Raw genomic sequence first — 17697 nt, forward strand, 5'->3', positions numbered from 1 at the left:
ATGTTTGTGAATGCAAGAATGTATGGGTGTTTCCCAGTGCTGGGTTGCAGCTGGACGTGCATTTGCTGCGTAAAACATATGCTGGATAAGTTGGCGGTTCATTCCACTGTGGCGACCCCTGATTAATAAAGTGACTAAGCCAAAAAGAAAATGATTGATCAGTTTGCTTTATAGGTAATGCTTTGATTTATGATATTTGTGTCTTAACATATTAACTAAACAAAAAATATTACCTTAATTATATTTGAGCTGCAAAAAAAAAATAAAAATTGCACTCATTGGTCCAATTATATTGCATAACTACAAATATGAGACTCATACAAGCTGATTTTTTTTAGTATCTTGAATTTTAGGGTTGAATATTTTATTGTTACTAACCAAATGTACATTTTTAAGCCATTATATATTTTCAATTACTAATTATTTAAATCAATTCATTAAACTGATAACATTAATATGCCCATTTCCCATAAAATGTAAGGTCTGTCATCATTTCCTACAAATAAATGCTATAAATGATAATATCTTTTAAGTTCTAAATATATTTGAAGTTCTAAACATACCCTGTACATTATCAGTAGTATAAAATGAAAGTTTTAACCAAAAGAAGCACCGTTTAATTTTTTAAAATGATCTCTTTATTTATTTTTTTCAAAGCTGTACATCTGTCAACAGAATCTCTGCACAATGAGACATTTGTATTTGAACCTGAACTCAAATCAGTGTTTGTGTTAAAAGATTACTGTGGAAAATTAGACGTCTAAAACAGACATAATAACAGCTCTGTCTGTGACTGCTGTGCTGTTTTGGTCTTGCTGTAACAGTCATTGCTGTGGCTCAAAATAGTTCAGTGGTTCAAAGCTAGACCTGTGTTTTCCTTTAAAGATTTGTGCTCACGTGACTTACAAATAAAGTCCAAAACGGCTGTGTTTATGAAGAAAGACTGCTGGAAATCTGATTACATGACCACATGTGTAAAGCGCTACAATGCTAACATTTATATTACTCCTGAATGTATTATTTTACAATAAGGTTACTGTTACTAACAAGAACTCTGAATAAACAACTTCTATGGCATTAATTAATCATAGTTAATGCTAATTTCATAATTTACTAATGCATCATTAATGTGTCATTATACAAGGCTTGTTAATAAGCAATAACTGAAGACATTTCGTTCAATTATGAGAAAGTAACACACACCAGAAGTTTAACACCATCACCACCTTGGGTGTGCATTATTTTCCAACAATTTAATGGTAAATTATTTTAATTTATACTAAGGTTAACTTCAAGTGAGAAACTATTTAGATTGTATTTCAAGACACTCGAGACTGCTCCTGTGTGTAGGACTAGATTAGATTTTTTTTTTTATAGTGGCTGGGAAATGAATGAAACCTTGGTGTAGATAATTTTTTTTTTTTTTTAAAACACAAAAGATACTGGGCCATCAATAGTTCAAAAAAAATATAAAAAATAATATATATATATATATATATATATATATATATATATATATATATATATATATATATATATATATATATATATATATATATAAAAAATTACTGACGTTTTGAGAACTGAACTGAAACTAAATAATTAAAAATAAACTTGCGGGAGTTAATTTACATCCTGTGGCAAAGTTATTTTTATTATAATTTAAGTGATCTGTTTGAGTTTTATTTTTATGCTTTTGATTAAGTAGCATTCAACTTAAGAGCACTTTAGACCATGCGCCGGACCATTTCTCAGAGTTTCGCAGGTAATGTCTTTAAATAAATAGTTATTTAGGCCTATTTAATTATCCATTATTTTATTATGTGCAATAATTAAGACATAAAATGAGAAAGTAAAATATAATCAACAAAGAAAATGTAATTAAAAACTGTAAATGAAAACATAAAGGAAAAAGCTTATTGATTGTCTTAGTCTTATTATTTTAAAATAACAAACACTGCACATCTCTCTGTATTTAGGCTAAAACATTGCTTTATTTATTTACTTATTTATTTTATTGTTAATGTATGTATGTTTGTATTTTCATTTTAGTAGCCTTTTATTTCTTTAGTTTTAATTTCCAAAATAAATCCCTGTTGCACTTAACAAGTTTCCAATGATAATAAAGCTTGTTTTTAATGATTAATGAAGAAAATATAATGCTTTGTTTCATTATTTCATCTTCACTCCGAAGTAGCAGGTTATTTGCAGCTACTATATCCCTTTGTGCCCCCTGGTGACAGTCGCTAACTGCTGTTACTCCAAAAAACATGTTCTTAATCCCTTAGTCCCGCGGCGGTGCCACACATAGAGGTAATGGTCATTTTGAAGTATCACCCATTGCATATGGAACTGTAATGTGGTCAGAACATGGGTCAAAAGCTACCTTAAACTTCTTTAGATGCATTAATTGTTAAATAATTACACACCTTCCAATCAGAATTAAGCAACCTACAGCTACAGTACGTATAAGTAATGGTTAAACAATGGCTTGCCATGCCTTAAAGGATTTTAAATGCACAATGCAAATCCAGTCAGAATCAAGACTTTCAACAGAACATAAATTAGTTAATAAAATTAGTAAATAGTGTGCTTTAAATTAACAAGAAATATCAGCGAATGACTGTATTTTCATCAAGTAACATTAATAAGCATGAGTAAATATTGTTCCGAATGTGTTTTTTATTTCATTGTTTCTTAGTAGCATACCTCACATTTACTAATAGTACTTTATTGTAAAGTGTTACCCTTTTCAATAGTTCTGCTAATGCCTTTTCTGGTCAATTTTGAGTTTGATGCAATGTTTCCCCAGGTTTGTTGTAGATTGGTGGCCCCTGCGTGGGGTTAAACTGGAGCCATGAGCACAGGCAGTCAGATCCGTCTGCTGCTCTGGAAGAACTGGACACTCCGCAAGAGACAAAAGGTACAATTAACCCACTCGCTGGAACACAAAAGCACTCATCATCCTGGCCTGGAGTCTCCAAAGCCTCAGGAAAGCTTATATTTAGAGCGCTCTGTTTATATCACGTGATACAAACCTCAAAAATTTGGTTCCGAGCGCAGGATTCAGGCAATGAGGTGTGACACCACACAAAACCAAAATATGAGACTTCGCAGACTGGATGTTTTGAAAAAGAGAGCTTTTGACGTGCTTTAAAATGTTCATTTGGTTAAATCAATTACTTGGAATCTTGTTATATGCTGTTATTTGTTTAAAGCATGAGGGTTACACTTTGTAAAACAGTGTGCTCTTTAAGATGGTATATTAGTTAAAATGGTCCTATTCATTTTTCAACTTTTTCAGGTTTATATTTAATACTTTATCCCTATATTTTTAGACTGCCATGGCATCATTTAATGCTCATTTAAAGTTAAATATTTTATTACATTGTTAAAAACTAATTAAGGGCCATTTTGTAACAAGTCAAAGACGTTCCTGACTGAAATCATGAGCAATGACAAAAGACAATGTATATTTACTGAGTAATGCATGAAACATGGCTCATGTTTTTCTGTGAAATTTGCATAGCTGTAATTGAAGGAGTCTAGTCTAGTTATTTTCTGAGGTAGTTAGCACAAATTCAGCAGAAATTAATACAATGAATTAGCGATCTATGGCTTGTTTTGTGATTCAAGAATGTTCCTCGATAAAAATGAAGAATGGGAAAAAGTCATTTTAATTTTATTTACGTTAAAGTTAATACTTAGATTAATTAAATTAATAAAGAGTAACATATAATTAACATTAGTTTTAATTGTTTAATTGTTTTAATATATTCCCACATAGTAATATTTCTCTGGCCCAGCTCTGGCCCACATGCCACAGTGAATTACGATGCATGAGTGGACCAAGCTTTCAGACAAGGACCATATCTGGCAGGGGCGTAGCAGCTCACTTTTACAGACAGACAATTTAGAAACAGGTGATTAATGCCAAATGGCAACACTGTGCAATAGTGGAATGTGCAATATTGCAATGGGTTAGCTAGCTAGCAAGGTCAGCTGTGAACTTTTAAGTTGTAATAATAACAACATGAATGCTAGTAATATAATGTTAATTAGTTGTATATTAATGGAATTTAAGTTATGGATAAAATCAAATACTACTACTGACAATACTACTTTTAAATGGATATGAATACAGAGAACAGTGTATTAGTGAGCACCACCATGGTAAGTGAAAGAAAAAAAGGACAGAACTGGCTCTTCCTGCAGATGAAAGTGAGGATGAGATGGGTTTTAGAGATCATGAGAATGATGCAGATTGGACATTTGATAAGAGCGTGATGGAGACTGTTCGGGTAAGTTAGCTCAGAGGCATAACGTTATAAGACAGGCGTAGTATAGTATAATATATAAACATTGTTAGCTAGTAGCTACATTATTTTGATGCATCTGGATATACCATTATTTATTTGTTATAATATTTACTGAAGAAAATATTTAAATTTACTGTATGTTGTATACACGATAATACAATATTATAATTGTTTTCAATAATATTCAGCAAAAAATAATTGAATAAATGAAAGCTGTTGGAATATCAGTTGTTGGAAAGTATGTATAAGGTGTCATTTATAAGCATGAAGTTCTGTCTTAAAGCTTATAATACTACAACTCAAATTAAATCAAAACAAACAACAAAATTATTAATTATAAGCAAAGTTATAAATTTGAAAGTTAGATCCACTGTTGGACGTTGTTACCATATGGCAACATATCCTAAATTACCTTAAAAAAAAATCCCAATTTCTTTTTTACTGCCTAGTTAACCTAATTAACCCAGTTAAGCCTTTAAATGTCACTTTAAGCTGTATAGAAGTGTCTTGAAAAATATCTAGTCAAATATTATTTACTGTCATCATGGCAAAGATATAATGAATCAGTTATTAGAAATGAGTTATTAAAACTATTATGTTTAGAAATGTGTAAAAAAAAATCTTCTCTCCGTTAAACAGAAATTGGGGAAAAATAAACAAGGGGGCTTATAATTCAGGGGGGCTAATAATTTTGACTTCAACTGTATGCAAAATATAGTAATGGTTATTGTTATTGGTATGTACTGTATCTTACCAATATTGCTACACATATATAACACATCACTGTCTTGTCACATTTACAGATTCGCTTTCTGGTTGAGATTTTGTGGCCTGTGTTTTTATTCATTGGACTTGTGTGGCTGCGAAGAGCCAATCCCCTGTACCGCCAACATGAATGTAAGAATGCACAGCATCATATATCTATTTACAGTTCAACGATTTCATGCTTAGCTAGATTTTAATAATGAATGAAACACAACGAAAGTCTCTATTAACATCTATTTGTGATGCCTAAAGATTTGCTCATCATTTCTGCAAACGCAGGTCATTTTCCCAGCAAGGCTATGCCCTCAGCAGGAATCCTGCCTTGGATCCAAGGGATTTTCTGCAACGCTAATAACCCATGTTTTCGCCATCAAACTCGAGGAGAATCGCCTGGGGTCGTTTCCAACTACCACAACTCCATGTGAGTCAGACTCTCCTCCGCAGCTCAAATCTGAGAGATTTTCCTATCTAGCACATTTGTCTTGTGGGCGTCCAGAGATAGTCCTGACACAATAAAGTTTTAAGGAAAAATGTGTCTTCCCATGCAGAGGAGGTTTGCTGGGCATCCAACAGCTTGATAATGAACTTTCGGGATTGTAAATTTAACCTTATCTTAATATTTTCTTAAAAATAAAAGTTCCAAAAGTTTTTTTGTTAGTTTTTTTTGCAGTGATGCCGTATTCCTGCTTAGGAGTGGGCGATATAATCACGATATGAGTAATCTCATATACAGATTTTCACAAGCTTCCGTGTGTATGTTCAGTGAATCCACTTTTATGGCAAAAAAAATAGGTTCTATGCATTGCCTATGGCCTATATATAAAAATTTTTATTGAGGCATTTTTTTTATGCTTCTAATGAAATAACATTCAAATAACATTCAAACTCCTAGCTTCATTCAAGTTTGAGGCTAGTCAGAGATACATTTTTAAATTGTGATTGTTAGTTGATCCACAACGTTTAGAAAATTTAGTTTTCAGCAAATAAACCCATCATAAAAAACTCGTGATACTATTGATGAGCCAATCATGATTAGCCTATTTCATTTCCTTTGCTTCTCCGTGTGTGTGCTGCTTCAGTACATCAGTATGCTCACTATGTTACATAACTGCCCCCTGCTGGTCATGTCTTTGTTGTGTTAGACCATTTTGTGCTGTACCGGGCAGTACTGCAGCATTATGTGTGGTCACGTTCATTCACTCGCGCATTCTCAGTAGCCACATCTGTAGTACCTCTTCTGTAAATTCAATCAATTTGTAGTATAGTTCATACACATTGTCCACATGAAAATAACTTTTCCTTTTTTAGTTGTTTTACAGTTTACAACTCAGAAATGTACTCAGATTTGTGATGAGATTTCTCACTTTATTTAGATCTTCAGGCCAAATGTTTAATAAAGCATGTAAAAATATAAATGAAATAGAACATACTTGAATGATTATAGGCCCAACATAAAATATGACTAAATAAAATTGAAAATGTAAACATTGTACTTTCAGGATTGCAACTTTCTCATAATGTTGTTTATGTTTCTGTAATGTTGCCTTCATATTATCTATGAAAAGGCATTACAGTAAACAATGTATTTTGCGACACCACAATATAAACAAAAGAGCATAATATGAAATGATAAACTTTTTATATTGTCCATACGATATATATCCTCACATTGCCCAGCCCTAGTCCTGCCTATAATGACCAACATCCAACCAGCTCCAACGCACTTGGCTAGAAGTTTCTAGTGAGTCTAAAGACCTTGACTGTATACAAAATTGCTCCTTACACCGTCCTTCACTATTCCCAACAGTAGGCTACTATAGCACATGACATAATAGAGTGAATAAAAACAAGTGAGTGCACTGGAAGGGATGCCGTTTTGTTCGCGCTTTGCTGGTCAGACCTTGTGATAGTTATTTAACAATTAGTAAGCTGTCTATAAGTAATGATGTATTTTGCTCTCTTTAGTTTAACAATTAAATAATAATTAATTATTTAAAAACGTACACTGATAAGATTCCGCCATGGATACCATCTTGTGGTCAAATGCGGAAATTCATTTGGTGTGCAAACTCCCATGGTGCATTATGGGCACTGTGGTTGAATTCACTTAAGAGTGTTTCCTATGTTTTTGGACACCCCTGTAAATGGCTGCTCCCTCAATCAGTGTACTATTTAAGGGTATAGGGGGCTTATTTTGGATACACCCCTTGTTTAATTATGATTGAGCAGTAAATTGGCCCTCCAGGAACATTATTGTGCATATCTGCCATAACAGGCATAGTCCATAGGAAGTAGGCAGTTTTTGTGTTTTTTACAGTTTTTGTCATTGCACTGCATGAACTGGAAATGATTTTAGTTCTATAAAGTCATTTTCGACACAGTAGACTGTTTATAGACGGTGTTTGTGTTACTGCACAAAGCATCTAAATATGAAGGCATGCAATTGTTTGTCAGGTGCTAAGCATCTAGACACAACATTCCACCATTGTATTATGCAAACTCCACCTTTGACACTACAAAAGTGGGGTTAACAGTGCAAAAGTGGTACTAGACCAGCTAAATGTTAACCTCTGTTCTATAAAGCATTCCCCTCTGAATATTTACATTTTTCTAAACCCCTCAGTTCAAGGTGTGTTTCATTTGTTACATTTAAAGGCAACAAGGGAAGGAAAGGAGAGAAGGTAGTTAATTAAATCCAATGTAAAATGCAAGAATCCGAGGCTAAAACCAGGAACTATGGAAGAATTAACATACAAAACCACAAACATAAACCAATAATTGACAGCTAAGTGGTTTAGATAGACCGTTTCAAAATGGTGATGTCATTGGCCCATGAACATTTCCTGCTTGTTATCAAACTATTTCATAACTGTAACAAGAGGCAATTCAATGATAACTTTACGTAAAAACACCTGCCATATGATTATTTGTCAATATTTGGACATTTTTGAATTCTCTGAAACTTTGGAAATTAAAAATATGAAACAGGAAATACCTTAGGACCATTGTTATTGTTTACATCCCTCAAAATGGTCTATACAGAGACAAATGAATGTCCAGTTAACCAAGGCTAATGATTAACCTAAATAAAAGGGGGCAGAGTCAATTAGTAACTACAAGGTTAACTATGGGGCTAACAGGAGGACAGAGCAGAGAACAGGTACAACAATGGACTGTAGACAGGAAGTGAACAGAAAACTAGGGGCAACAATGTACAAGACAAAAGTCCAAAGCGCAAGACAACAGGGACTGTGATGAACAAAGTTAGCATTCATTTTGCAGAAAAACAAAGGTAAATGTTACCATTTGAGGTTTAGGAATCGACAGGCAGTTATACCTTCATAGGAATTGAAAACATTGTGCATAATATAAACAGCTGTTTTAGCATTTGACTGGAAATATGTCAAATGGTGATAGATAATAGCCCTGCCTTTCACACATACAGACCTTTCCGGAAAATGCCTTGCAATTTTGCAGAAAGACCAGTATGTGTGAGCAGGCCCTTTTTGAAAATACCGGTAAATTTGTTCCAGCAATTTTCCGGAAAGACAAGTTGCAACATTAGCGGTAATATGCCTGAATTGCCGAAAAGAACATGTTCACGTCTAAAACGCTTTGACATGAGATGTCTACTCCAGCCAATTAGAACACTCAGATGCATCCACATCCACACTGTTTACGAAAATAAAAGCCTTTGAATATTACTCCTGACACATTTAGCTGCTAGATGTTAGTCAGATAATGTTTCTATGCTCCTTCTTAATGCCTATAAAATGCTTATGATAAACCTCTGTTTGTTTACCTTCGAGCTCTTCTTTAGTTGCTTGATGCGTGTGCACATGAAGTGATCCGGTGAGCGCCAGCACATACACATATTATGTATATCTCGACATGCAAAAGTGTTCCTCCATTTGTTTTCATCGAAGTTGTTCACAATACTTATCCATCCACAGTATTTGTAACGTCGTCAAATGTGTAAACATTTAGCTGCAGTTAGCGCTTCTGCCTTTGCATGTCTCTGCGACAAAGCTGCATGAATCCTAAAGCTTTAAAAAAACGTAAAACTATCAACAAAAGCAAGACCCTTTCTATGTTTACAAATACAAGCACAGCCGTTTTGAGGTCGTTTCTGGTTAATAATGTCAGAATTTACCAGTATTTTGGAATGTATGTGGACGTTTTTTTTCCGGAAAAATTCTGGAATGTCCTTGCCTGTGTGAACAGCACTTTTTTGAATTTAACGGCAAAGTCATTTTCTGGATAATTACCGGTATCACTGTGTGAAAGGTGCTATTGTGTAAAAAATTCAATGTAATGCCTATAATGAACCTTTATATTTAAGAGTGTAGAAAGCTGTTTTTTTTTTTCCTTCGTACCATAAATTGTGGGGTATATGCTTGTTTTTTATATACTTAGTTCCAGTTCAAGTTCATCAGTTGGTGTAACTAACCATTTCTCTCCTTTTCAGACTGGCTCGGTTTTACCTGGACTCTCAAGAGCTGCTGTTCAATGACACCGAGTTCCTTCAGCTCGGCCGTCTGTGGCGTGAAGCTTCCATCATGAGCAACTTCATGGAGACTCTACGCACCAGTCCTGAGCGGGTGGCAGGTAATTAACCCAGCTCTCAGAGGAGCTGATGGTCCTCTTTAATGGATGATGGATGTGATGGATGGAGAGAGTGGACATTTCCTCTCATGTACTTCCACTCCCCTCATACCTGTTTCCTTTTCCTGCTCAGTCTAATGGGCTGATGATGACTAGTCCTTAGTGTGAAGATAAACCCAAGTCTCTCTAAAGAGGACAGTTCAGACAAAAATGAAAATTCTGTCATCAGTTATTCATCCTCCACTGGTTCCAAACCTGAGGTTTTTTTTTTAATACAAATGAATATCCTGGGCGAGCCCCCACTTATTAAGGCCCTGAGTCTAAGGGAAAACTAATTACTAAAAGAAATGATAAACAAAAGCTTAACATATCCCCTCGGTTATCAACCAAACATTCATGCTCACTTTATGCAGATTATTCAATTTTACGTATATTTTTGAAAGGGATAAGAGAGCCAAAACAACAACAACAACAACAAAAATTAAACTGCAAAAGAAAGTAAAGTACATTATCTGTAAACATCCAAAAGAAAATAAACTGACTGAATTCCCTTAATATAAACAAAGCCAAACTGATTATCAACATAAATAGGCAGGCCACCTCTACGCAAACATATTTTCAAATATTTTTCAGCATATCACACACATAGGGCTCTATTTTGATGATCCATGCGCATAGTACAAAGTGCAGGGCATAAACGCATTAAGGGCGTGTCAGAATCCACTTTTGCTATTTTAAGGATGGAAAATTCGCTTTGCGCCATGGCGCATGGTCTAAAAGGGTTGAGCTTATTCTCTTAATGAGTTATAGGTGTGTTTTGAGAAAAAAACCAATCAGAGTCTCATCTCCCATTCCCTTTAAGGGTCAGTTGCGCCGCGCCATAGCGCATTTGCTATTTACATGGCGGACTTTGTAAATGGAAAAACTGAACACTTCACTAGAGAGAAGACAGTTAAACAGAGCATCTGCAGCACGAGAATGAGAGATGAGCCTCCTCATTCTTTACTTTCGCTTTCACTTTCGTGGGTAGGGAAACTTCTTGTACCACAGACATCCATTAGCTTACACATAATTAATTTTGTTTGTTAAGCGCAAAGATTTGTTTCAAAACTATTTCTAAATTCAGTTCTAATTTCCAGCAAACGAATAAATGAACAATAATAACGAAGTGTGCTCAAACAACTGAGTTATATCCAAATACACATGCTATGCCCCATATGGTCTAAAACCTGAAAGGTGGACAAATCCAAGCTTGTTTTTAATAAAACAAATATAAATATCTACATAATAAATAATACTGCTAATAATAATAACATTATACAAAAGCAAATAGTTATGAATAAACTGAAAAAGCCCCCAAGATGAAGGCATTAAAGTATGGTTTTTATATTTATGTAGGCTAGAAAATTATATTTTTTGTAATATTGTAATCCTTTAATTCTTTTTCATTTGAAAGATATTTGCATATTGCTGTACATCCTGTGTGTATTAAGCAATGTGAGGCGCTCAACTAACGCGCTCTGCGCTGGACTATAGACCTGCTTTGATCTGGTCCATTAAACCATTTATTTAAGTTCCTCAAAATAGCAACACGCCAGCAATGCGCCTCAACACACCCCCTTTTTTAGACCAGAACGCCTATAGGTGCACATATGAGCGCAAATGCATTTGCTATTTAAAAAGCGTGGTGCAAAACATCAAAACGACTCTTGCGCAAAGCAGAAAGTAGCAAATAACAAGTGCGTCGCGCCTTGCACCGCATTGTGCCCGGGTGTATGTTAGGTTCCATACACTTCGTTAGTCTGTGTTGACAGTTAACAAAAGTTGGGATGTCAATGGGAGGGGGACATCCTGGAGCTCTCAACCCAACTGTCAAAAATAAAAAACATTGACTTCCATAGTATTTTTTATTCCTACTATCGATATCAATGGGTTCATTTTTCACATATTCTTCAGAATATCTTGTTTTTAATTCACCAGATGAATGAAATTGTAAGTTTAGAACTACCTCCATGTGAGTAAATGGTGAGGAAAATTCCATTTAGTGTAAATTATCCCTTATGTAACCTATTGTGTACATATTTTTTTACTTGCTTTGTATTGTTAAAATGTTGGTACAGTAGTACTGTGTGTGAAAATGAACAATGTTCATTCTTTCTCCTTGTTACCTGGACTAAATCTTGATTGGTCAGCAGAAGTCTGCATTTTGCTTCATTCAGTCGCATTTTTTACCAGCCCCTGGGCTTTTGTGCTAAACATTTTTTACATATTTATTTATATTTATATTATTCCTACAGCTGTTCAGACAACATTTCTTTTGTTAGATAAAAGTGCATCAGTAGAGGGCCTAGATGGAGGGTCCACTTGAATCAGAACAGCCAAGTGTGTTTGAGTTCAAAACTCATACAAGGGTCAGGTTGTGATTTATTACTTTTCCAATTCACTGGTCACAATTGAAAGATTGTGAATTGAATAATTGCTGCAGGACACACACACACATACATGCTGTTCACATTCTGGTCCAGTTGGGTTGGAAATTCTTCTGGGTTTGGTTGGACTTATCGGATTTTATTGGATCTTCTTGAGTAGTTTTTCCCTAATTGAAGTCATTGATTTAAATGTGATTAGAGCTGATTCAGGTCAAGCACCGATTTTAAGAGACGTGAAGTCTGTATTTTACTTTAAGTAGCATTATGTTATAAACAGAAGACTACAACAACAGCCATATTACAAAATATGCAAGGGTTTTGAAATGTTTTTCCTGTTCCTTTTGTTCTAAAATAATTGTTTAAATGGCAGATTCTGTCATTATACACAGTGTGTTAGGACCTCAGTTTGAGCTAACACTGTATTTGTTGTCTTAAAATATGAAATGGAGACCACAAACAAAAAGTTTTTCATATTTTTGATTACAATGTTTTACGCATATTGCAATTCTGATCAGGCCCCACTGAATGTGTGAGCAAAGGAAAATCCTGAGTTGAAACCGTCCAGTCAAATACAGTCCTCTCTTTCTACTGTGAAACCAGAGCTAAAAGAGTTGAATATCATTGTTGTGCTTTGTAATATATATTGTTAATATATTTACACTACTATTGGTAAGATTTAGAGTTGATAAGGTTTCGCAAGGCTTTTAAAATCTTTTATTTTTATTTTTATTTTTTATGAGAATTATTTGACTAGTAACAAAAGGCATTTAAAAAGAAAATATTTTCCAATGTATTATTTTTTTGAATAAAAGTATATACTGTATATATTTCTAAATTAATAAATAGAAATCTTACTGAAATCTAATAAGTATTTATTAGCATTTAACATAATAACGACAATAAAAATAATACAATACAAAAAAAAAAAAAAAAAAAAAAAACAATAAAAGCACCATTAAAGCATGGTAAATGTTTATAAAACAATTTCCAGTCAGACCCGACTCAACGTTAAAATCCCTAAAATCTGATTAGATGATAGACTTGTTGTTCATTATTCATTGCAGTATTACGTATCATAATATTTTTATATATATAATTATATATTTAAGTTGATCGGCTTGTATCTGGAGTGGGTCAGTTGGATCTGTCAGCACTTTCTCCACACACGTCTCTAATGTCTTGACCTCCCAGCACTGAAAAGTCCTGTTGAGTGACAAAGCTTTCAGCAAAGAATTCAGTGATCAAGTGATCCATTGAAGCACGTTGTCAGCACTGTTTGTCCTCTGAGTGAATATATGTCAAAGTCATTATGCACGCTGATCAACACACTGCTGCAGTATTAAGAGGGCTTTAATGAAGAAGGTTTGGAATGCATTCTTCCCATTTCACATGAATCTAGGCCACAGAAAGAGGAATGTTTGTTTTTTGAAAGATTTAGTAAGATTTAGTTTAAGAAAGCATTTTTTTACATTTAAAGATATTTATATATGCTATATTCATGTATCAATCCCTTTTTTTTATTGTCAGTGTGAGAAAAGCTTGTGTGAAACGTAAAAAAAATAGACATCTGACTTTCCAAGTTGTTTATTGAAACATATTTAAGTGAATGGGAAAATAAAAAGGATGTGTTTTTTTTCTATGTGCAAGCTATTCTATACTATAATGTATTAATTCAAAATATAGTCTCACATGCAGGAGTGTATAAAATACTCAAAAGAAAATCAGCTGTTGACATGGAATTGAACCAGATTTTGGTAAAAACCCAAACAATACATAAACAGACAAACATAAAAAGAAAAGAAAACCACAAAAATTATGAACAATTTTATGTGCAATAATAACGAAATGACACAACGAGAAAGTACTGAAACATATTTAATACTTTATATAAAAGGCATATTTTTTTTGGTGATGGCAGCTTAAAGACACCTCTCATATGGGGAATGAAGTCACAGGAATTGCTCAGGTGGGATTTTTTCAAATAGACTTCAACAGAGTGTAAAAATCTTGATGGTTCTGAAGGTCTCTTCTATCAAATCTGATCTTTAATTTGTATTTTCTATTGGATTTGAGTCAGGTGATTGGCTGGGCCATTCTACAGCTTGATTTTCTTTCTCTGAAAGTATTTGAGAGTTTCCTTGGCTGGGTTTTGGATCACAGTCTTGTTGAAATGTCCACTCTGGTTTCATCTTCATCATCTTGATAATGTAGATTTTGGACTAAAATTAATTTGCAATGACGAAGGGCAGAGGGTTGCTGAGTAACTACTGAGAGATTTCAGCTGCTGTCTGGGCTTTCACTGCCTTTTTACACCTCTCTTTTTTCATGTGTTCAATGCTGTGTCCCTGCTTCACTTCATTTTATTACACATCCGAAAAAATTTTCAAGTCAACGGCACCTTTAGAAATATGTTTTCTAAGAAAATTGGTGAAGAAATTTAAGAAATACTTATTTTCCCCACTGTATATGTAATTGGCAAAATGACATTTGATTAAAATGACAAAAGTACAACCTTGAATTACACTTAGTACACTCAAAAATGGCTTTTGCTGCTTGTCCAAACTGCTTATTTAAAGCGAGTTTTTTTAGGGGGTAACTTAATTGTTTTATGTTCAATCTACTAAAAATGATCAAGTGAACTTAATTGATTTGTGTTGAGACAACATAAAGTAATTTTGTGGAACCCAGCATTTTTACAGTGCATTAAATAATTATAATATGCCTTACTTAATTATAACCTGATACTTACATATCAATAATTATGTATTTAGAAAACTTTTAAAACCCCTTATGAGTTGTCAGTTTACATTCCCTCTCTGAAGTCGGCCTGAGTCAAATTTTAATAATATATTTTGGGTTTTTCACATATTTATTGATATGTACAGTGCATCTGGAAAGTATTCATGGCGCTTCACTTTTTCCACATTTTTTATGTTATAGCCTTATTCCAAAATGAATTAAATTAATTTATTTCCTCAAAATTCTACACACAATACCCCATAATGATGATGTGAAAAAAGATAAATTGTTGCAAATTTATTAAAAATAAAAAAAGCTGAAAAATCACATGTACAGATGTATTCACAGCCTTTGCTGTGAAACTCTAAATTGAGCTCAAGTTCATTCTGTTTCCACTGATCATTCTTGAGATGTTTCAGCAGCTTAATTGGAGTTCACCTGTGGTCAATTCAGTTGATTGGACATGATTTGACAAGGCATACACCTGTCTATATAAGGTCCCAGGGTTGACAGTGCATGTCAAAGCACAAACCAAGCATGAAGACAAAGGAATTGTCTGTAGACCTCCAATACAGGATTGTCTCGAGGCACAAGGCTGGGGAAGGATATAGAAAAACTTCTGCTGCTCTGAAAGTTCCAATGAGCACAGTGGCCTCCATCATCCATAAGTGGAAGATGTTTGGAACCACCAGGACTCTTCCTAGCTGAGTGATCACGGGAAAAGGGCCTTAGTCAGGGAGGTGATCAATAACCCAATGGTTACTCTCTGAGCTCCAGCGTTCTTCTGTGGAGAGAGGAGAACCTTACAGAAGGACAACCAACTGTGCAGCTATCCACCAATCAGGCCTGTATGGTAAAGTGGCCAGACAGAATCCACTCCCGCCTGGAATTTGCCAAAAGGCATCTGAAGGACTCTCAGACCATAAGAAACAAAATTCTCTGGTCTGATGAGACTAAAATTGAACTCTTTGGAGTGAATGCCAGGCGTTACATTTGGAGAAAACCAGGCACTGCTCATCACCAGACTAATACCATCCCTACAGTGAAGCATGGTGGTGGCAGCATAATGCTGTGGGGAGGTTTTTCAGCAGCAGGAACTGAAAGACTTGTCAGGATAGAGGGAAAGATGAACGCAGCAATGTACAGAGACATCCTGAATGAAAACCTGCTTCAGAGTGCTCTTGACCTCAGGCAGAGGCAATGGGTCATCTTCCAGCAGAACAATGACCCAAAGCACACTGCCAAAATATCAGTGGGATGGCTTCACAACAACTCGGTGAATGTGCTTAAATGGCCCAGCCAGAGCCCAGAACTAAATCCTATCGAAAATCTCTGGAAAGAACTGAAAATAGCTGTATACTGTCGCTCTCCATCCAACCTGATAGAGCTTGAGAGGTACTGCAAAGAGGAATGGGCAAAAATTGCCAAGCTTGTGGCATCATATTCAAAAACACTTGAGGCTGTAATTACTGCCAAAGGTGCATCAACAAAGGATTGAGCAAATGCTGTGAATACTTATGCACATGTAATTTTTCAGCTTTTTTATTTTTAATAAATGTGCAACATTTTCAAGAAAACTCTTTTTTTCACATTGTCATTATAGAGTATTGTGTGTAGAATTTTGAGGAAATAAATAAATGTAATCCATTTTGGAATAAGGCTGTAACAAGTGAAGTACTATGAATACTTTCCGGATGCACTGTAATTCAACAGATGAATTAGAATTTTTTAAATCATCAAATGATCCCTCTTCCAAATATGCATCAAAAGATTTGTAAGTAGGAATAATAGACAACAGGCCATTGAATTATTGAGACAAAGTTGTGTATCACCACCTTACCGTATTATTTTCTAGTAAATCAACAGACGAATTTGAATTTTTGAATTAGCATTTTGAATGAGCAATTGAAGCTGAATTGTTTTTTCATGCCATCGAAAGATTTTTGTTCTAATCATGCCTGAAAAGAGTTTTTAAACTAAGGAATAATTGACGACGGGCTGTTGAAATATTAAAAGTATAAAAAAATTAGAAATATGTTAGAAATATAACTTCAGGTAATTCAACAGCCTCCATGTCAAGAGTAGTTTCTTACTTAGAAAACACAATTACCATAAGGTTAACTTACTTGTAAACATAAGTTAATTGAGTTACAACATCAACAACACATACGCATGAAACAACATTATTGTTTAATAATCATATATTGCCCTCTATGTCATTTTTCCCTGTTCTGTCAGGTAAAGGACTGAAGGTGGAGGACATACTGAAAGAAGATGAGACTTTAACAGCATTCCTACTGCGAGACGCTAGGCTTTCAGAAGGTGTTGTGCACGATCTCACAAAGGCACAAATCCGGGTGGAACAGGTACGTTTTATTTTTTAAAGCACAATAGCTGCCTCTTATTTGTTTTCATAAATAATTTAACAACTTCCACTGCAACTAGAATCCTGTCACACAGTCACATCCTCATACACTCCTATGGGAACTCACTAGATGTTTCCAGCGAAAACGAGTGGGTTTGTGTTGTGTTTTATGGTGTTTAACAATCGCTGAGAGCCCTTCCTGAGGTTGTATGTTAGTGTCTTTGTGACGTCCGTCTTCTTTTGTTTCACGCTGGCCTTTCACACACCACTTGATTTATGACACAGCCCATTGTCTCAGTGGTTCAAGCACTCTTAAGTAGGCTGCTTTTGATCCTGTACTTTACTAAGGGCACCTTGATGTAGAGAGATACATTGTAATATAAAGGGGTCAAAGACAGATATCTCAATTTAAAAATGAAATAACGCTCTACTTTTTTTGACAAATAGGCAATTTTACAGGTCACCTAGAGTTAAA

General features: G+C 34.6%; 1 protein-coding gene across 2 annotated transcripts in view; it reads left to right on the plus strand.

The window, feature by feature from the left end:
- Positions 1–2857: 2857 nt before the first annotated feature.
- Positions 2858–17697, plus strand: part of abca4b (ATP-binding cassette, sub-family A (ABC1), member 4b) — an 88032-nt gene continuing 73192 nt past the window's right edge. For both annotated transcript variants that reach the window (XM_056474194.1, XM_056474187.1), the window contains exons 1-5: positions 2858–2923; positions 5123–5216; positions 5364–5505; positions 9553–9692; positions 17096–17223. In XM_056474194.1, coding sequence (XP_056330169.1) covers positions 2858–2923; positions 5123–5216; positions 5364–5505; positions 9553–9692; positions 17096–17223 — 570 coding nt within the window. The remainder of the gene's footprint in view (positions 2924–5122; positions 5217–5363; positions 5506–9552; positions 9693–17095; positions 17224–17697) is intronic.

Source organism: Danio aesculapii, chromosome 2 (assembly GCF_903798145.1).
Source record: "Danio aesculapii chromosome 2, fDanAes4.1, whole genome shotgun sequence".
NCBI classification, from domain to species: Eukaryota; Metazoa; Chordata; class Actinopteri; order Cypriniformes; family Danionidae; genus Danio; species Danio aesculapii.